This window comes from Lolium perenne, chromosome 2, assembly GCF_019359855.2.
Source record: "Lolium perenne isolate Kyuss_39 chromosome 2, Kyuss_2.0, whole genome shotgun sequence".
NCBI lineage: Eukaryota > Viridiplantae > Streptophyta > Magnoliopsida > Poales > Poaceae > Lolium > Lolium perenne.
In genome coordinates, this window is record NC_067245.2 from 285,656,130 (window position 1) to 285,677,200 (window position 21,071).

Here is a 21,071-nt window from a genome sequence, read left to right on the forward strand (position 1 = left end):
ATAGGCTTGTTCAGGACTTCTGTGTGAACTAGGGCTCCTATGCCTGCTTGCTCCACGAGCTCTTCCAGGGTCAGGTAATCCTTGTCCCCGGAAAAGTTGTCTTCTCCGGATTCCGACGCAGCGCGGCGACGAGGTCGCGATGGCGGAGTATCCGAATTCGACGTTATCGGGAGGACTGCTGCAGCGGGAGCTTCTTCGTCAGCGTCTTCGCCTAACCCAGTTATGGTCGCTAGGACCTGCTTAGGTGGAGCAGATTCCGCCTCAGCTACCTCCTCGTCCTCCAACTCCTTCGTGAGGCGGTTGTACTCTTATGTATCCATAGTGGAGGCGTCATCGGAGATTGGGCTGAGGTTGCCCAGGATCGATTCTTCTCCGGCATCCTCTTGCTGATCCGGTGCGCTGCTATCTCCGGCAGCCTCCTGCTGTTCCGGGGCGTCGTCGGTTCCGACAGCATCATCCTGCATGGGTCCAGCTTCTTCCTGGGGAAGAGCGGTTCCAGCGGTATGTGCGAGGAAGTGCACGAAGTGACACCTTTGCTTCTCTAACACCTGGGAGACCCAGGCGGATATGCATTGGTCTTCCACCGTTGTTTCCTGCTCAAGGGCGGATTGGGTGGGTTTTGAATTTTCCAGATCTAAGGCGGAATCTTCCATAGGAAGTTCCTGCATCTCAGATCGGATCTTCGCGACTGCGTCCTGCTCAGCGGCGGTCGCGTCAGCGTTACTTACCAGGGCATTTCCGTCGGAATCGACGGTTTCGCCGATGAAGATGTGAATGCCGCCAATTGGGACGATGGAGAGCTTGACGAGGTCGGCCCTAGCCGGAATCCAGCACTCGTCCTAAGGGACGATCGGAAAGTTCCCGGCGTAAAGGACACGCCCCACAGCGATGGATTCGTCGTAGCTTCCCATAGCGGAACCCTCCCGGTTCCGGCCTCCAGACGCCGCTGGCCCCACGGTGGGCGCCAACTGTCGTTGCCTATTCGACGGTACTTCAAAGGAGGGATCCTCATGGAGTGTAGAAGAAGTAGGGACCATAGGGCGGAGAGTCCTCGGGAAGGTGGTACGCGATTTACCCAGCTTCGGAACACCTGCTCGAAGACAGGGCCTACTGCTGCTTGTTTGGAATTATCTGGGCGCTTTCGCGTTGTTACAATGAGTTGTGGTTGTGCCTCTAGGGCTCCCGGGATCCGGCTTATAAAGGCGCACGGATCTAGGGTTTACATGGAGAGTCCTAACCAGAATACAAGTTGTCTAACTATGGTACAATATCTTGCCGTGTACGTCAAAGATCCGCCTTCCATCAAGACCGTGCTGGATCCGGATACTTCATGGGCTTTCACGGATCCGGCCTCCTTCGTAGGTCGGTTGGGATCCGGCTGCTCGTTCCTGGGCTAGACTTCATCCTTCAGGATCTACAGCAACTGGGCCGCCCGATGGGTCACATGCCACATCACCATCTATGGGCCACCCGGTCTTGCCGGATCAAGGCCCTGCCGTTGATATACCCATAAAGTATACCCACAACACACATATTTTGGTTGGAGCTGGCGAGTTATTCAACAGTAGGCCAAGGCATTTCATAGTCCAGTAGCCCAACCACCACATATATGGCCCGACTAAAGGCCCGGAGTTAAACGGGTCAGGCGTAGAAGCCTGTAAGATAAAGCAAGCAAAAAAAGGAAGAAGCAACGTGGTGCTGATTCGTGGCTGAAGCAAAAAAGGCATTCCACCAGACGCTCCAACGGTCAAATGGGAGACGCTCCTCCAACGGTCGGCTCCCTCGAATTCAAAAACCAAACGGGCTTTAAATCTCGCCCCGACGCTCCCTTGCTCTGGTTTCCTAATCGCACTGTTGCGCACCTCATCCGCAAAGAAATCCAGCCGCGACAGCGAGAGCGAGTAGTAGGTAGGTAGGAGACGGACGCGGCCGCCGGCGAGCGACCATGGACTTCCACGCGCTCCCCCGCCGCGACCTGCAGGCGCTGGCCAAGCGCAACGGCGTCCGCGCCAACATGACCAACGGCGCCATGGCCGACGCCCTCGCCGCTCTCCCCGCGGTAAGATCTCGCTCCCCAAGATCCCACCGTCCGCGTCAGATCTGCTGGCCTTGGACTGCTTGCTGAATCCCGTCCTTCCAGGTCGACGGGATCGAGGAGTACGTCCAGCAGCCCGTCGAAGAACCGACGCCTGCGGCCGAGCCGGTGGTTCAGCCGACAGCAGAGGAGGAGGAGGCGCCGGCGGAGGAGAAGCCCGAGATCTCGCTGCCGCCCGACGAGGTCGTCGTACTGGATGACAGCGACGAAGAGGAGAAGGATCTTACGCCGGACGAGGATGAACAGAAGGCGCCAGCCCGTGGCGTGGGGCGGCGCCGTGTGGCGTGGGCCGAGCCTCTAGCGGCTACGGCGAAGAGGAACAGACCCGCCGCACGTAAGGCCGGTACAGCGGAAGCGGTCGCAGACGCCGTCCCGGCTCGGGCCACTCGCGGTCGGAAGCAGAGGACGGTGGAGTCGGTGGCTGCCAACGAGGCGCCCAAGAGGACGGTGGAGACGGACGCCGATACAGCGGAAGCGGTCCCGGAGGCCGTCCCTGCTCGGGCCACTCGCGCTCGGAGCCAGAGGACGGTGGAGCCGGTGGCCGAGGACGAGGCGCCCAGGACAAGACGGACGTCCAGGAGGAAGGCTGGCACGCAGCAGGAAGAGGAAGAAAAGGCCACACAAGGTGAGTACAGTTTGCTTCGAGTCAATTTGGTCGATCTGTTTAATTACTTGCCTGATGTGAATTCTGTTTGCTGCTCTTGGGGATCAGGTGACGCCTCAGATGTGGAACCTGCTATGGCTGCACCGGTTTCCACGGACGAGGGATGCGATGGTGCTGAAGATATGGAAGCGGCCGTGGATGTTCAGAACGAGGAGCAACGCGCGCCAGTTGAGGAACAGAGCCAGGAAGAGGAAGGTGAGACCGAAAAAGAGGACGCAGCTGCCGTGGCCGTGCCGGCTCGGGCCACTCGCGCTCGGAGCCAGAGGAAGGTGTTGTCGGCGGCAGAGGAGGTGGCGCCCAAGACGAGACGGGCGTCCAGGAGGACCGTGGATGCTCAGGCCGAGGAGCAACACGCGCCGGTTGAGGAACAGAGCCAGGAAGTCGAAGCTGACACCGAGAAAGAGGCTGTGGCTGCGGTGCCCTTGTCGGCTCGGGCCACTCGCGCTCGGAGGCAGAGGACAGTGATGCCGGTGGCAGAGGAGGAGGCGCCCAAGACAAGACGGACCTCGAGAAGGGCTGTGGCAAAGAACAACAACAGCACGGAGCAGGAAGATGAAGAAAAGGCGGCACAAGGTGAGTACGGTGTGCTTCGAATCAATGTGCTTTGCACTGCCTAATTACTCACCTGACGTGAATTTTGTTTGCTGCGGCCGGAATTCAGGCGATGTCTCTGATGTGGAAGCTGCTGTGCCTGCGCCGGCTTCCTCACACGAGGAAGCGGAGGGTTCTGAAGAAATGGCGGAGACCATGGATGCTCAGAACGCGCCAATTGAGGTACAGAGCGAGGAAGGCGAAGGTGAGGCCGAGAAAATGGACGCATCAGCTGTGGAGGCCGTGCCAGCTCGCGCCACTCGCGCTCGGAGGCAGAGGGCGGTGTTGTCGGTAGCTGAGGAGGCCATGCCTGCTCGGGCAACTCGCGCTCGCAGCCAGAAGACGGTGGTGCCGGTGGCTGAGGAGGAGGCGCCCAAGGGGAGACGAACGTCGAGGAGGGCTGCGGCGAAGAAGACTAGTACGGAGCAGGAAGAGGAAGAAAAGAGGACACAAGGTAAGTACAGTTTGCTTCAAATCAATTTGCTCGCGATTGTTTAATTTCTTGCCTGATGTGAATTCTGTTTGCTGCTGCCGGGGATCAGGTGATGTCTCTGATATGGAAGCTGATGTGCCTGCGCCGGTATCCTCAGACGAGGAGCAGAACGAGGCGGTTTGCGGTTCTGAAGAAATGGAAGCGGCCACAGATGCTCAGAAGGAGGAGCAGACCACGCTAGTTGTTGAGGAACCGAGTCAGGAAGGTGAGACTGGTACCATGCATGAAGAGGAGGAGCAGCAAGGTAGAACAGTATGATTCACCTCAATTTAATGGCACTGCTAGATTTCTTACTTTGCATACTGATTTTTGTTGGCTGCGTGAATCAGATACTGTCTCTGATGCGGAAACTGCTGTGCCTGCGGCTTCGTCAGACGAAGAAGCTGATTGTGCTGAAGAAATCGAAGCGTCCATGGATGCTGAGGACGAGGAGCAAGCTGAGGAACAGAGCCGGGAAGACGAAGGTAAGAACAGTTGCAATCTGATATTGATGCGTGTCACATATTTTCTGTAGCCGCAGTGTCCCGAATTATGTGTCTGATTCTCATATCTGAAATTGCAGGGGCGGTTGCGGATGGAACACTATTAGTGGAAGAAGAACCAGCAGCTGCAGAACATTCCCTGGTTTACTCGGCAGTAGTAGAGCAAACTGACACTGTATCCAGCGAGGAGATCCAGCATCCCAGTGAAGATACAGAAATATTGGCTGTCCAGGAGGTGCCTGAGGTCACAGAGGAAGTTAATTTCTCCAGCGATGTCAGTGAGGAGAATGAACATTGCACGGCTGAAGAAGAACCACCAGTGGCAGAAGATGTTGATTCATCAGTACAAGAGTCGCCGGTCGATATCAAGCATGCTAGTGAGGAGAATGAAGAATTACAAATGGCAGAAGGTGTCCAGCATGCCAATGAGGAGAACGAAGATTGCAAGGTTGAAGAAGAACTTCCAGTGGCAGAAGATGTTGATTCATCAGTACAAGAGTCGCCGGTCGATGTCGAGCATGCTAGTGAGGAGGATGAAGAATGCAAGGTTGAAGAAGAATTACAAGTGGCAGAAGATGTCCAGCATGCCAGTGAGGAGAATGAAGATTGCAAGGTTGAAGAAGAACTACCAGTGGCAGAAGATGTCCAGCAGTGTGAGGCCACCGAGGAGATTAAGCTTGCCAGTGAAGATACAGAACTGGTGCCCGTCCAGGAGATGTCACAGGCTATGATGGAATCCGGTGAGGCAACAGAGGATGTTGATTGCACCAGCGATGTTGACGAGGAGAATGAAGAGTTTGAAGAAGAACCAGCACTGGCAGAACTTGCTGATTCATCTGTACAAGAGCCGCTGGTCGATGTCCAGCAGCGTGAGACCACCAAGAAGATTCAGCTTGCCAGTGAAGATACAGAAATGGTGCCCATGCTGGAATCCGGTGAGGCCGTAAAGGAAGTTGATTTCACCATCGATGTTGTCCGTGCCTCTGAAGAGGTGCTTCAGAGCGCAGCCAAAGTAAGTGAGAAGAAACAAGATATGTCTGCTGAAGAGGTGACCAATAACACAGATATGGCTACTGAAGAGGAGACACTGGTGGCCACCGATGAGATGCCACAGATCTTCGAGGCTGCTGAAGAGGTGACCAATAACACAGATACGGCTGCTGAAGAGGAGACACTGGTGGCCACCGATGAGATGCCACAGATGTTCGAGGCAATGGACGAGGATGTTGCCGAAGTGGTCACCATTGACTACTTGTTGCAGGCCAACAACGAGGGTGTTGCAGTCAAGGAGAGTGGTTTCACCGCTGATCTCACAGATGTGTCCATGGAAGAGGAGGCAGAGGTGGCCGCCAATGAGAAGCCGCTGAGCTTAGCCAGAATGGGCGAGTGTGTTGAGGAGGAAGTGGTCACCGTCGACCACCTGCCGCAAGCCACAGTAACAGACGACGAAGGTGCGGTCAAAGAGAGTGGTTTCAGCTGTGGCCTCACACATGTATCCACTGATGATGGCGTGGTGGCAGCCGATGTTATGCTACAGAGCTCAGCCACAAAGGAGGAGAATGCTGAGGAAGTAGTCGCCATCGACAACCAGTCTGAAGCCATGGTGACCGACGACAGTGGTTTCCCCAGTGAACTCTTGGATATGTTCATTGAAGAGCAGGGAGTGGTGGCCGACAACGCGATGCTACACAGCTCCTCCACTATGGAAGAAAATGTAGAGGAAGTGGTCACCGTGGATAACATTTGGCAAGCTACAGTAACTGGTGACGAGGGTTTCTGGGATCACCTCGCACATATGTCAGTTGACAAGGAGGATGTGGTTGAGGCCGATGAGATGCAAGTGAGTTCAGCAACAATAGAAAAGAGTGTTGAGCTACTGGTCACCGTCGACAAGCAGTCGCAGGCAACAGTAGCAGATGAAGAATGGGCAGCCACGGAGAGTGCTTTCACCGGTGAGTGCACACCGGTGGTCGACACTGCCAGAGATTTCAGTGATCACATTGCATCGCCGTGGTCTGCGAACGTGTTTGAGTATGCCACCAAGTCCCTGTCCATGGACTCTATCACTGTGCAGGGCCCTGTCACTGTGGTATCTGAACCTGTGGCAGTGCAGCGAGAGAATGATGTGAAGGAAGGGAACGAACCTGAAGCAGCATTGGGCAAAACTATACATAGTCCACTTACAATAAGGAAGCTTAGGAGGGCAGTGGCAGAAGAGAACGAGGCAGATGATGCGCCGCTGTGCATATTCATCGGTAGCAGTGGTGGTGAGGAGAACTCTGCTGAGCCTGTGCTGGTGGAAGAAGAGAATGAAGTGAACCAACCTGAAGCAACGTTGGCCAAAATTCTACATAGTCCACTTACAATAAGGAAGCTTAGGAGGGCAGTGGCAGAAGAGAACGAGGCAGATGATGCGCCGCTGTGCATATTCATCGGTAGCAGTGGTGGTGAGGAGAACTCTGCTGAGCCTGTGCTGGTAGAAGAAGAGAATGAAGTGAACCAACCTGAAGCAGCGTTGGCCAAAATTCTACATAGTCCACTTACAATAAGGAAGCTTAGGAGGGCAGTGGCAGAAGAGAACGAGGCAGATGATGCGCCGCTGTGCATATTCATCGGTAGCAGTGGTGGTGAGGAGAACTCTGCTGAGCCTGTGCTGGTGGAAGAAGAGAATGAAGTGAACGAACCTGAAGCAGCGTTGGCCAAAATTGCACATAGCCCACTTACCATAAGGAAGCTTAGAAGGGCAGTGGCAGAAGAGAACCAGGCAAATGATGTGCCACTGTGTATGTTCACCAGTAGCAGTGGTGATGAGGAGAACTCTGCTGAGCTTGTGCTGGTGGAACGAGAGAAGGAAGTGAACAAACCTGAAGCAGCGTTGGCCAAAATTGCACATAGTCCACTTACCATAAGGAAGCTGAGGAGGGCAGTGGCAGAAGAGAACGAGGCTGATGATGTGCCGCCGTGTATATTCACCAGTAGCAGTGGTGGCGACGAGAACTCTGCTGAGCCCATGCTGGCGGAACGAGAGAAGGAAGTGAACGAACATGAAGCATTGAGCAGCCTTAGCCTAAGGAAGCTTAGGACCGAGTTCAATCAGATAGTTGCAGTGGCACAGGAGAACGAAGTGAAGGAAGGCGAGAAATCGTCACAGGCACTGGATAAGCTTAGCCTAAGGAAGCTTAGAACCAAGCTCAAGGAGACGCTGAATGCACATAAGGTAACTACTGATGAACAACACTTCACCTCTACTTGCGTTCTATTTACTGTGTGATTTTGTGCGCTAATCTTACTCCTTGAATGCAGAACGTGGAACCAAAAAGGGTGCCCCTTGGAAGGCTGGACGAAAATGCCTGCTGATTCCACATCAGTGGCCAACACCAGATCATGTATCTGCACTACACTACTGTTAACCAGGAGGAACAGCTAGCTCCCCTAGCTCTGAACTCCAGCGTGAGAGACTCACAGGTTGTGAAACCAAGGTTTCTCCAACCCCTTCCCTTATCTAACTTGTCTGCGTGTGTACACCGTGAGAAGATTCGGCCATATTTTTTGCCATTTCTCATGTAGTCGGCTCCCCAGCTCTTGTTTGGCTGGTTACTTATGAGTGGTTTGTTAGTGCTATGCACTTGTATCCTTGTATCCTGTTCTGAACTTGTGTAGCTGATTTGCCCCGTCTGGGAAGATATCACGTATCTGATGTTTTAGGTGAGATCACATTGCCAGTGTTTTGTTCTGACCTTGATTTAGTTGAATGTTTGTATCAGTGTTAGCTGATTTGCACAACTCGCTGCACCTATTGTTTAGCTGAGTTATGAATGCTGTGCTAGTGCGCTATGTCTGTATCAAAATCCATCACTTGTTCATCAAACAAAACGTTTTCTTGTATCTGCAATGACAAGTTGATTCTGTAAGAAAAGTTGCTCTTCTTCCACTACTTTCAGAACAAAAGATATTTTTGGAACCTTTAATAAAACCCTATATAAAAAATAACCTTTAATAAAACTATGACAAGTTAATTTACGTCACGGCAAAACTATACAAAGTCCATTTTGCATACAAAATAGGACACCCATCTAATTATGATTCTCTTCAATTCAAAGCCAAGATTTTCTCCTTTTTGAAAGAAAAAGTAATATGTCTCCCTTTTTTCGCATGTCCAGAATGAAACCAACACTGCCTAGCAGATGGCTCTCGACCGCACAATGAGCCGGAGCACAACAATGCACAAGATATTCAGTCACATTGTATTCGCTGTCAACAATGAGCATCTAAAAAAAAGCCTAACCGAGATCAAAACAAAAACAACCCTAAAGGACATTTCAGCTAATTCCTCCGTCCGGAAATGAGTGACCTGGAATTATGTACATTCGCATGTATCTTCATACTAAACCGTCAATGTATTCTATTTCTCAAAGCAGTCCAAGAAGCGCTACCCGCAAACAGGTCTCGACCACACGACCATTCAGAGCATGAGACATCTTGATCAAACACGCTTCAGATAAATTTCAGTCCAACTGTATTCAAGGCTTCAAGCCCTAGTCGTTACTGAATATCTAACAAAGACGTAGAGCGGTTTGTTAGTGATCTGAGTGCTTTGTTACTCTGCACTTATACCTGATTTGCCCGATCGGTTCAGCTTCTAGCTGTTATTTTATCTCAGATTTCTGAGTGGCTTGTTAGTGCTCTGACCTTGCGTCAGTCAAACGTAGCTGAGTTGCACGATTTGTTCACATCTCATCATATTTTCTTTAGCTGGCTCACATCTCATCAGCTTAGACGAAGTTTTTTGCAGAACCTTACGCAAAATTATACATCCACTTTGCATACTAAACTACCCTACTAAAATCTTTTGTTTTGTCATATTTAGAGTGAATATCAACACTGCATTTCCACTGAAACGATGCATGAATCCACATCAGCGTCAATGTTGAGACACCCCACACTGCTAAATCATGAACACCATTTTTTTTCAGAAATGCTTCCCGGCAGATGGGTCTCAACCACACAAGGATTCAAAAAAAAACACAAGTTGATCAAACACTGTCTAAATAAACACGTTGATCACATCCAAGAAAAATTCAGTCATGTTGTATCCGAGTCGCTGTCAATAATGAATGCCTGACAGAAACTGGTTTCAAACCAAAAATAACCCAGAAAGACCATAGCCAAGAATGTTTATGCCGGAACTGATTTGAACGATCTTCTCTTGACTCATTGCATGTTCATTAGCGATAGTTTATGGGTGTTCATTAATTCACACAAACACTAGTTCAGATCAGCATTCGATGTTTTGTTAGTGATCTCCCAGTGTTTCTAATTGATTGGCACCGCCTTTTCAAAATTGATCAGCACAGCTTAAGTAATGGCATTGGCAAGTAAATCACATGTTCATCAGGAAAGGTTGCTCTTCTTGGACTACTTTGCGAAATAGATGCCTTTGGCTGCAGTCAGAAACTTCTGGGATATACAAGTCCTTCCTCAAACCATTCTTAAACATTGCCCTCCAAATAAGTATGAATCGACATGGCTGTCGATGTCGTTGAGGCTGTCCAGCATTCCTGGATCATGAACACCATCTTTGGTCCCAAAATCTGTCTAGCAGAGCATTCAACGCCACCGGCCAATGCAATTCAGTGATAAGGCATTCAAGTCCCTGTCAATACTGAATGAGTGGCAGGAGACTGGTCTCAAGCCAATTCCAGTAGATCTTGAAAAGAAAATGAAACAGAAGATCTTCAGTTTGAAGCATCAAGCTAAAAAATACGAACGCACCTGTTACACATGTAGTAATAATTTCTGAGTTATTTTATTGGTGTCCTGACCTTGCTTCGGTTTAATGTTTATAATAGTTCTTGTAGCTGATTTACATGATCTATTCACATCTCATCACCCATGTTTAGTTGTTTATGAGGTTTTGTGTTAGTGCCCTGTCGCTGTGTCAAATCTATCAATCACATATTCACGCCAGTGTTAATAACGGATTATTAAGACACCTGATCATTGCATTAGCAAATAAAAGCATTTTCTGTACTATCTGCAATGACTAGTCCACTCTAGCTCTTTTACCACTACTTTCAGAACAAATATCCTGAAGCAGAACATTATGTGTGCAGATGACGCTGCAAAATATTTACCTGGGGATCCACAAGCTTCCCAAAACTAAAGTGGACACACTTCTAAAAGACTCTGAATCCTGGTTATCCATAGAGAAGAAAATTCCAGAATTACTCCTTGCATTGGCAAATAAAACCATATTTTTATGTCTACATGACTAGTACATTGTTGCCCTTCTTCCAATACTTTCATAACAAATATCCTGCACTGATTCAGAATCTTCTGTGTGCCGATGGAACGGCAAAAAGAATTTACCTCGCAGGTACACAAAGTCATCCAAAACTAAACTGTACACCATTGGAAATGAATCTGAATTCTCGATACCCATCGGAAAGAAGCATTAATCCACATGACTGTCGACGTCGAGGCTTCTGAATCATGAAATACATCATCTTTCAGAAATGCTACCTGGCAGCTGGGTCTCGACCACACAAACAATTCAGAGCACGAGACACGTTCGTCAAACACCGTCCAAATAAATTTCAGTCGCATTGTATTCAAGCCCCTGTCAATGCTGAATGGCTGACAGAGACGCGAAACCATTTGTTACTGCTCTGCCCTTGTATCCTGTATTCCTGTCCTCTTTTTTTCGATAAAAGGAGCATAGCTACTTGTATCCTCCTGACAGAGACGTGGAGTGGTTTGTTAGTGCTCTGCACTTGTATCATGTTATCTCTTATATTTGGATAAAAGGGGCATAGCTACTTGTACACTGTTCTCAACTCTGCAGTTGTATCATGTTATCTCTTATTTTTGGATAAAAGGGGCATAGCTACTTGTACACTGTTCTCAACTCTGCAGTTGTTTAGCCGGTCTATGAGTGCTGTGTCTGTGCGTCAAACTCATCCAATTACATATTCATCCATAGGCAAACAAGAACCTTTGCATGTGCAGTGAAGTTCATTGACTCCGTCAGAGTAGTGCTGCTGGCCTTCCACTACTTGTGGAGTAGTTGGGTTCAGAGTGCAGATGACGAGAGTAATTTATACGGGTGGATACGGAATCTCTCGCCAAAATCTGAAAGCGAAGCTGGCGAAATTCGTGAGCCCCTACAAAGAATCTGAAATGCAGATACCCATCGATACGAGTCCACATGACCGTCGACGTCGATGCGCCCACTGCTGCTGAATCATGATCACCATCTCTTTGTTTCAGAGATGCTGCCCAGCAGATGAGTCTCGGCCACACAGCAATTCATAGCGTGCGACACGTTGATCAAACACGGGCCGGATGCGATTCAGACACAGCAGTAGTTCTCAGGTCCCAGTCTACACTGAATGCCTGACAGAGAAACTTGTCATAAACCCAAAACCAACCAAACAAAAGAGCACGCAAGAACATGAATTTACAGCATGAAAGCTCGCAAAGACACACTGGTTACCAAACACCTGAAATATACTGGTTTAAGACAGTACATCGTCATCGTCATCACACATGTTCTGGTCGACCTTATTCCAGGCAGCAACACCACATTACTACTAGAGGTCCTGGTGCACGCCATGTCTGTACTATAGCACAAGCACACTAGAGATAATTAGGAGCCCAGCTTAGAAGAGTGATAGAGTCGCAGAGCTAGGCTCGAGTTCTTGGTGGCGCGATCAGGCGGTGGGTGGTGGCTTCTCGACGTCCTCGAGCGGGCGGTACCACACCTTCTGGTCCAGCACCGAGCCCGAGGCAGTCGCGGTGGCGGTCGGCGGCGCGCCGGGGACGAACTTGCCGTCGAGCGCCGCCGGGCGGAAGACGCCGGTGGTCGGGTGCGGGCCCCAGTACTTGTCCGGGGTGTTTGGTCCGCCGATCACATCGTCCGGCACGAAGGCCGGGCGCACCTGGTCGTCCAGGTTCTTGTCGTAGGCCGAGGCGTGCACCGCCCTCCTGCGAGATAGACATGGTAGGTAATGTTAGTTAGGTTGTTGTTGGGGTGCTTAACCTGTAATGGTACCACGTTGACTTGATAGTAACGCATCAGCAGCAGATCAGAAAATTTAATCATGATGATGCAAAGTAGAGTTATGAGGCAGAGCGTTGGTGGCATTGACTCGTGGTAGCAGCGACCTCAAACCTGTGAGCATTCAAATGTTCTCTGTCGATGTGTCTTTCAAGTTTCATTTTTCACTCGATTTTTTTCAATTTGTGCCGGCAAATACCAGTACTAATCTTAGACGTTGGGTTCCCCTGATCATGTGGGCTGCACAGGACAAAAGTGTGGTGGGATGTTCGAAGCTCATGCGAAGAGTGCCGATCACTGTCTGGCACGCAAGTATCCGACGATCCTGAACTCCTGAAGGAAGGCATGAACCATGCCGTGTGAGCTAAGCAGGGGCACATCAGCACCATCATCATCCATTTTACACATTCAGATGATCGTATTTCACACTCCAAGGTGACACAAAAAGTCGAGGCTGCCAACACGGACTCAACTGAAGATCGGCCTCTCGGTCGTGGGTCAGCACGACTGGGAAGAACGTGGAGGGGGCACGACGGGCAAGGCATGTGGGATGGGGCCGTCGGTGGGTGGATCTGGATAAGTCCGACTCACTATACTAGCGTGTACGGTCACCGCTACGTGGGCCTGATCTGAAAGGACGGCTGCTGGGCCCGGCCCTACAGCCCTGACGGTGACGGCGGGCCCGTCGTCAGCAGACCCACCTCCCGCTGTCACCCACCCCACCCGTCTATTGGAGCTGGAGTGAAAACCAAGGCAGCGCCTGCGGGTGGGGCACGGCGGCACCAAACACCAAACCCGTCCGCCTCGATCTCACTCGCTCCTTGTCGTAAAAAAAATCTCACAGAAAGCGAGACCAAACGTCGGGCTCTCCTCATTCGTCGGGACTGCGCGTGCTGTGTGACCTGTGATAAATATCTCTGTTTCTTCATCTTCTTCCTGTGGATGCGTCAGCCTCTACTAGCTAGTTGGTGTTTGGCCTTTTCATTCGGCCGAGTTTGACAGAGGCGACGAACTCGGGAGCAGGCGAGGAGCAAGACAAAAAAAAAATATCTCCATGGATCTGGAATGCTAGGTTCTCCTTCCTGGGTGCAGCAGGGAGTTCCGGTGGTGATGCAGATTGGTGGCAGATGGGGAGGCAGGAGATCTAATCAAGGTTGGCGATATTTCCAAAGCGGGCCGTCGAGGGTGACATCATCTTGGCCATGGAAGGAGACGCAGCCTTGCCTAGCTGAGCTAGCTCTAGTAACACGACGATGATGCTACTCTCTACTACTATAAAATCTGCAACACCGCTTCAGAAACACATGGATTTGATGCCTAATCAGTCCGGTGTTAATCACAGTACGATATAGTACCACAGAGACGGCGGGAACGATGCAGGAAGGATGGCAGGCAGGCGAGAAAGGCGTGCTAAAACGACCCTCACAAATCTCTACATAAGAACAGGATCTTCAAGGCGCCGTACTAGTTCTAGCAAATACTCTGAATCGATCTACAATAAGATCTTGGAGGCTCCGTCATACTAGTTCTACCAGATTCACAAATACTACTGTACTACTACTCTGTTTCCCTTTTTTCCAAAGAAAAGAAACAGCCACTCGGTTCTCGCTATTTTTTCTGAGTAATCGCAGCCGCAAGGATATGAATCGGCTCACACGGGCAGTATGTGAGCATACCTCGGGGAGGGGGCCTTGCCGGCGAGGACGCGCGCGAAGAGGTTCCCAGCGATCCGCCCCTTGGACCCAGCCACTGCGGCCATGCAAAGGTCGGTCGACGAGAGAGGAGGCGAAAGAGCGGTGGGACAGAGAGACGGGGGGGCAGGTGCTGGGGGAGAGAAAGGGAGTGGGCTTCAGTTGAGAGAATTCCACACCGCTCCCGCGGCTACTTATAGCGGCACCCGGCGCGGGGCGCAGGGAATACGATGCCGGCAAGGCTATCCGTCTAGAAGGAACGGAGGTAGCTGCGGCCTACGGCTATCGGGAAACAACAGTACTGACGGTACCGTCGCTGATTGGGGTAGCTTGCTCGTTAGCTACAGTCAACTGCGTACACACCTGCCGCGTACAGGAGCCTAGCATTTTAGGCTGCTCATAGTAGGGAGTAACTTAGACTAGTAACATATGCCATGTTACTAGTCTAGGTTACTACCTTCATACGGAGTAGTGGGTAGTAACTTATATGTGATGTCATGTATTGTGTCATTTATTATGTTGTAGACTCATTTTGCCTTGGGGTGTGTGATGTTATGGTAACATAGCTAGTTACCACCTCACTCTCTTTCTTCATTTATTCGCATGCCATGTCACTAAAATGCCTTGAGATGTGTGATGTTACTAGTTATGTTACTCTCACTATGAGCAGTCTTACGGACGGCCAACGGAACGGATCGATGTCACCGATCGCTGTCATTAAATTGTGGGCCTTGCTATGCTTGGGGACAAAGTGCTTCGTGGATCATTGGTTACACGGAAATCATGCCACGGACATATGTGCTGTTGACAATAAGAGCATCTCCACTCGTTTAGCCTCCCCACGCCGAAATTCGGACGAAACAATCGCCGGATTGAATGAAATTAATTCGTGGGGAGAATCATATTTCCAGTCGTCCACCCGGAGTTCGGCGGACAAAGTCGAAATTCAAACAAAACGTCGTCCGCTACAAATACGGCCAGATCGGCAAAAGGATCAGCCACAGATCGGCGATCGGAGGGAAATTACACTGAAACAGGGGCGTCGGCAGCCCCGTCTGGCACGGCGGTGTCTGATGGCCCAGTTTCCTCACACGCCGTGGTCGAAGCGGCGGCCGATGTCGCTGCGGCCGTAGTCGACGTCGTAGCCGGTGAGGACGAAGCACTGGCCGAAGTGGGTCGAAGGATGTCGGTGCGATGGCTGTCGTACCAAATCCTCGTCTCCTCGTCCATCAGGTCTGTGTTGCCGCCCATCAAAAACGTCAAGTCTGTGTTCCTCTTCTTCGCCGCCGTCGTCGTCTTCAGCAGGGTGATATGGGCGCCTTGGTTGGCAAGCATCTCCCTCCACCTGCCGTCGAACTTGTTGCCCCTCCCGGCGGCGTGCGTCCTCGTGTCGGCCCAGCACTTGTCGAACGACGCCTGCATCCTCTCGGCGGGATGGCCCATCTTTTTGAGATCTTTGAGCTTTTTCTGGCCGAGTTCCGGGCAGCCATCCGACGAGCCTGACGCCGGAGCGTCGGGGTTGTACTGTTCGGTTTTGCTCTTCGAGAGGCTCGTGCGGGTTTCCGTCCACTTCTCCCACTTCTCGATGCGGGACCAGACGTTCAGAAACTTGAACGTCAAGCTGGTGTCGTCGTGGTACATGTCGAAAGCGCGGCGCACCTCGGAAAAAAGAGGACGGCGAGACGGGTCAGCTCACGGCGATCAGTACATGCAGGGTCGACAGAGGAGCCACGGCGCATGCGTACCTTGGCTTCAAAGTCTTTGCCGCTCACCGGAAGTTTTTTGATCTCCTCCTGTATGCCGTTCCATTTGCTGCATGTCGTCTGTATGATCCCCCAATGGGTGGCCATGGTCTTGTCTCCCCGGTTCATGATCGTCTTGTTGAAGTAGGGATCGACGAGCTTGCGCTCGTCGAACGTCTACTTCACTCGAAGCCAATACGTGTCGTACGACTGATTCGCCCCGGTTATGCCGTTCATGGACACGGTCATCCAAGCTTCGGCGAGGCACTCCTCTTCCCTCCCCGTCCATTTGATTCGCGGTTCGGCCGGCGGCGAGTCCTTCTTCCTCTTCTTCTTTCCCTTCGGTAGGTTGGCGTCGGCGACCCCGACTTGAGGGTGTTCATCTTCTTCTTCTTCGACGGCTTGGCTTCCGTCGGCCACATCCTCCACCCACTCATTGCGCACCGCGACAGTTGCCGTCGCCCTCACCTCCTCTTGCGTGAAGAACCCCGGGCTCGCAGCGGCAGCCATGGAGCTGGAGTTGATCATCTCGTTCATCACCTCGTCGTTCGACGCCGCCATCGCACCGAACGGGAGTGGCCCTCATTGCAGGGCCGGCGAGATGCCCTCATTCAGGTTGCAGCCGGCGAGCTCGGGCGGCGACGGCGTGAACCTGGACGTTTGGTCGTAGGTGGCCTCTTGGAACATGGCAGGCGACGACGGCGAGAAGCTCGAAGGGGAGAAAGTCGACGGAACCGCCAGGCCTTGCATCGGCCATCGGTCGGGAACATGGCGGCGCCGCCGCCGCGAGCATGGCCCATGCTCATGGCCATGGAGACCTTCCTCGCTTGTTCGTCCTCCGCCGCCAACGCCTCCCTCTTCGCGGAGAGTTTCTTCTCCCTGTCTGCCCTGCCACTTGTTTCGATCTGGATCCAGAGCTCGTCCGCCGCCCACTCTGCGTTGGACACACCCGGCGGTCGCTCCTTCTTCGCCTGCGGCTTCCTTGACTTCGGCGGCATGGTGGCGGACGAGAAAGATGAGGAGGAGAATGGAGATGGCTACACAAATTCGGCGGGAGAGAATGGGGATATGCAAGCAAATTGGAGGGAAATCGACAGGATTTGGCGGTCCAGTCGCCGACTACGAGGGTCCACACGATGTTTCGCGCCAAATTCTTTCGTCCGGAGTACCCGAGCGCGCCTCGGGGGACCGGGGATGGCATGGGCTCGCCGGATGGATGAAGGGCCAAATCCGGACGAAATCAAGGAACCGGGGGCGCTACAGAGCCGAATTACGCTGTCCGGATGGAAAAAACGTCGCTCGGGGGCCTCGTCAGGGAGACGAGTGGGGATGCTCTAAGACTAGTCACAATAGGGAGTATCATATAATAGTATCATGCATATGATACTAGTGTATGATACTATCTTCACAATGCATAGTATCATGTAGTAGTATCGTATGTTACATGTACTTAATGATTTGTAGAATCTCAATGCAAAAGTATGTACAAGATTTGTTTGGCATTAATTTTTTTAGTTCTACGTGCTATGATACGGTATCTACCTGTGATACTACTCCCTCCGTCCCAATTCGCAAGGCAAAGTTCTAAAAAATATTTGTCCCAAAATGCCTCATCTCCTAGGCACATTTGCATTTAATGTGGGAGTAAAACTGATTCATTGTTGCATGCAAAAGACTCCTCCTTTCGTATCCCACCAATTAAAGGGTAGAAAATAAAGTTTTTTTAATTTTCCAATTAATTGCAGCGCCGATGTTAACGTTTTTACGTGGAAATTTAGAGCCAATAAGAATTCACCTTGGGCCAAGATATTTGAAAACTTTGCCTTGCGAACTGGGACGGAGGGAGTACTATCATCTCTTTCATCATGACACATCAGCTTTTTGCATGCATGCAGGCTATGATACTCTCATTGTGAGTAGTCTAAACCCTGCGAGAATTGAGTTTCGGCGAGTTACATTAGGACAAGATCAGCTCAAGCTAAAATTCAGGCGAGCTTGGACTATGTCGATTTTGAGGCCAAGCCGTAAAAGTTGGTTCACCCTCATCTCCTAACGATCTCGAATTGGTGCAGAGTTAGTTTCAAATATCCCGTCCCGTCCCCAAGAACCGTCCCGTCCTCCTCCAGAGCCACCCCCCGGGGGGACTCTACCCCACTTTCGCCGCCTCCCCCTCTCCCCCTCCTCTCCCTCGCCGCTGCTAGGGTCGCTGTCTGGCGAAGGCTGGCCGCACTAGTAGGAAAAGGGTTATCTCTAGCGCACCAAATACCATATTCTGTGGCGCATGTGTGATGCGCCACAGAATCTTCACCATAAAAATAAGGATTCTGTGGGGCACCAGCCAATGCGCCACAGAAGCGCATTTTTCTTAGGTGCGCCACTCAATCTGTTTTTGGTGCGCCACAGAATAATCTACGCGTATATATGATTTTCTACTGCTTGCTATACACATAAAGATTATAATATACAACAATACACAGATATTACACAGGTTATATGCAGCAGTATACAGATACAATATAAATAGCATGTACATTGCACATATATAATATAAACATCATCATCACATTACTTAGAGCCCGATCGAGATACAAATATAGTCTCGATTCATACAAATTTTTACATACAAGTCTTAATGCATACAAAGTTCATCATCTCGAGATACAAATAGATGAGAGTGATGGGATTCGTAGCATAGAAAACAAAAAAATTCCTACCGCGAGAACGCAATCCAAGCCAAGATGCAATCTAGAAGATGGTAGCAACGAGGGGATGAATGAGACTAACCCTTGAAGATTTCCAAAGCCTACGAGATTAGATCTCGTTGTTGCAGAAGATGATCACTTGTCGCTTTCAAAAGCGTGTAGAAGATCTTGACGGTGCCACAATCGGGCAGCACCTCTGTACTCGGTCACACGTTCGGTGTTGATGAAGACGACGTCCTTCTCCCCGTTCCAGCGGGCAGCGGAAGTAGTAGATCCTCCTCGGAATCCCAGCAGCACGACGGCGTGGTGGCGGTGTCGATGGAGAACTCCGGCAGGGCTTCGCCTATGCGCTGCGGGAGTATTATGTGGAGGAGGGGCGCTAGGGTTTTGGGGAGAGAGAGAGGGGTAGAGCGCCGGCCATGGGGCCCTAGGTGGTGCGGCCAAGAGTGGGCAGCCCCCTCCCTCTCCTCCTCATTATATAGGTGAAAATCCCCAAGTGTTGGTATCCAAGTCTTCGAATAAGACCCGAAACCAAAACCTACCAAAGGGACAAAACCTACCCAAGGGGGAAATCCCACTCAAGGTGGGACTCCCACCCTTTCCTTGGGGGGTTGGCCGGCCACCTATGGTGGAGCCCACCTGGGACTCCTCCCCTTAGGGTTTGGCCGGCCATGCAAGGTGGAGTCCCTCCGGGACTCCACTTTCCATGGTGATTTCTTCCGGACTTTTCTAGAACCTTCTAGAACCTGCCATAAATGCACCGGATCATTTCCAAACTTGGAATAGGACTTCCTATTTATGAATCTTATTCTCCGGACCATTCCGGACCTCCTCGTGATGTCCTGGATCCCATCCGAGACTCCGAACAAAACTTCGAACTCCATTCCTTATTCCATATCTACTTAAACGACATCAAACCTTAAGTGTGTCACCCTACGGTTCGCGAACTATGCAGACATGGTTGAGACTTCTCTCCGACCAATAACCAATAGCGGGATCTGGAGATCCATAATGGCTCCCACATATTCAACGATAACTTAGTAATCGACTGAACCATTCACATACGATACTGATTCCCTTTGTCACGCGATATTTTACTTATCCGAGGTTTGATCATCGGTATCTCTATACCTCGTTCAACCTCGTCTCCTGACAAGTACTCTTTACTCGTACCGTGGTATGTGGTCTCTTATAAACCATTCATATGCTTGCAAGCTAATTAGACGACATTCCACCGAGAGGGCCCAGAGTATATCTATCCGTCATCGGGATGGACAAATCCCACTGTTGATCCATATGCCTCAACTCATACTTTCCGAATACCTAATCCCACCTTTATAACCACCCATTTACGCAGTGGCGTTTGATGTAATCAAAGTACCCTTCCGGCATAAGTGATTTATATGATCTCATGGTTGAAAGGACTAGGTAACTATGTATCGAAAGCTTTATAGCAAATGAACTTAATGATGTGATCTTATGCTACGCTTAATTGGGTGTGTCCATTACATCATTCACTAATGACATAACCTTGTTATTAATAACATCCAATGTTCATGATCACGAAACCATGATCATCTATTAATCAACAAGCTAGTTATACAAGAGGCTTACTAGGGACTCCTTGTTGTTTACATAAGACACATGTATCAATATTTCGGTTAGTACAATTATAGCATGGTATGTAAACATTATCATAAACACAAAGATATATAATAATAACCATTTTATTATTGCCTCTTGGGCATATCTCCAACAGTCTCCCACTTGCACTAGAGTCAATAATCTAGTTTACATTTGTAAAGATATAACACCTTGGCCTTCCGGTGCTTTATCATGTTTTGCTCACGGGAGAGGTTTTAGTCAACGGATCTGACACGCTCAGAAATGTATGTATTTTGTAATTCATTTGCGTCTCAACGCATCACTCATTTCTAAATGAGTCGGCATTAAATATGTTTGGTCTTCTGGTGGAACCTTAATTCCGCGGTCTGAAATATGTCACTAATATTGTCACACACAATATAGCTTCAAAGTTCTGACACTATCGGAACTACACCAAGTTCTCAAAGAACCTCTTGACTTAACAACCTTAGTCATTGTCAAAACAATGACATATTCTGCCTTCGTTTGTAGAATCCGTCACAATATTTAGAACTCTTCTAAATCTAGCATAGACAACTTCTATCTCATTGTGCTACCTTTTAAACAACACTTAGTCTAATTTGAGATTGAAATTTTATTTTTATATGTGATAAAACAAATATCGGTGCAACACCTTACAGCGATTTGTTTGTCATTTCTCCATACAAAACTATATATATATCCTTGGTTCTTCTTAAGTACTCAAGAATATTCTTACTGTTATTCAATGATCATCACATGAATCATTCTGGTACATGCTCATCACACTTTTAGAGCACAGGACATATGATTGTGTACATATTATTCGTGATCTATAATCACTCATGTGTTTTTACTCATTGAGTGTCAGATACACTCAAGTCTTGTTAATCCTTCACATGACAAGAACATTTTCTTAATATTTCTAT

The 21,071-nt window shown here is 50.0% G+C and overlaps 2 protein-coding genes across 4 annotated transcripts; one reads left to right on the forward strand and one right to left on the reverse strand.

The window, feature by feature from the left end:
• The first annotated feature begins 1,843 nt into the window (after positions 1 to 1,843).
• LOC127336374 (uncharacterized) lies at positions 1,844 to 8,039 on the forward strand. 3 transcript variants are annotated; one of them, XM_071826715.1, is made up of 9 exons: positions 1,844 to 2,059; positions 2,141 to 2,720; positions 2,808 to 3,332; positions 3,421 to 3,804; positions 3,893 to 4,087; positions 4,173 to 4,307; positions 4,406 to 5,373; positions 5,461 to 7,542; positions 7,629 to 8,039. In XM_071826715.1, the coding sequence occupies exons 1-9, from the start codon at positions 1,946 to 1,948 to the stop codon at positions 7,680 to 7,682; spliced, it is 5,037 nt and encodes a 1,678-aa protein (XP_071682816.1). In that variant the 5' UTR covers positions 1,844 to 1,945; the 3' UTR covers positions 7,683 to 8,039. The 3 variants fall into 3 exon arrangements, with proteins under 3 accessions (XP_071682816.1, XP_071682817.1, XP_071682815.1); XM_071826716.1 differs by having other exon boundaries at positions 4,406 to 4,773; positions 4,939 to 7,542; XM_071826714.1 differs by having other exon boundaries at positions 4,406 to 7,542.
• Positions 8,040 to 11,816: 3,777 nt separating this feature from the next.
• Positions 11,817 to 14,248, reverse strand: LOC127336373 (late embryogenesis abundant protein At5g17165). The gene is made up of 2 exons (XM_051363180.2): positions 14,061 to 14,248; positions 11,817 to 12,311 (listed from the first exon to the last, which is right to left on the reverse strand). Exons 1-2 carry the CDS (start codon positions 14,141 to 14,143, stop codon positions 12,038 to 12,040), a joined length of 357 nt encoding a protein of 118 aa, XP_051219140.1. The 5' UTR covers positions 14,144 to 14,248; the 3' UTR covers positions 11,817 to 12,037.
• Between the last annotated feature and the right edge of the window lie 6,823 nt (positions 14,249 to 21,071).

Bases quoted from the DNA above. Each gene is read 5' to 3' on its own strand.
- LOC127336374 (XM_071826714.1), top strand. From the start codon at position 1,946: ATGGACTTCCACGCGCTCCCCCGCCGCGACCTGCAGGCGCTGGCCAAG. The intron at 2,721-2,807 runs GTGAGTACAGTT...CTTGGGGATCAG, and splicing joins GGAAGAAAAGGCCACACAAG to GTGACGCCTCAGATGTGGAA. The intron at 4,088-4,172 runs GTAGAACAGTAT...TGCGTGAATCAG, and splicing joins TGAAGAGGAGGAGCAGCAAG to ATACTGTCTCTGATGCGGAA.
- LOC127336373 (XM_051363180.2), bottom strand. From the start codon at position 14,143: ATGGCCGCAGTGGCTGGGTCCAAGGGGCGGATCGCTGGGAACCTCTTC. The intron at 12,312-14,060 runs GTATGCTCACAT...TCTATCTCGCAG, and splicing joins GGCAAGGCCCCCTCCCCGAG to GAGGGCGGTGCACGCCTCGG.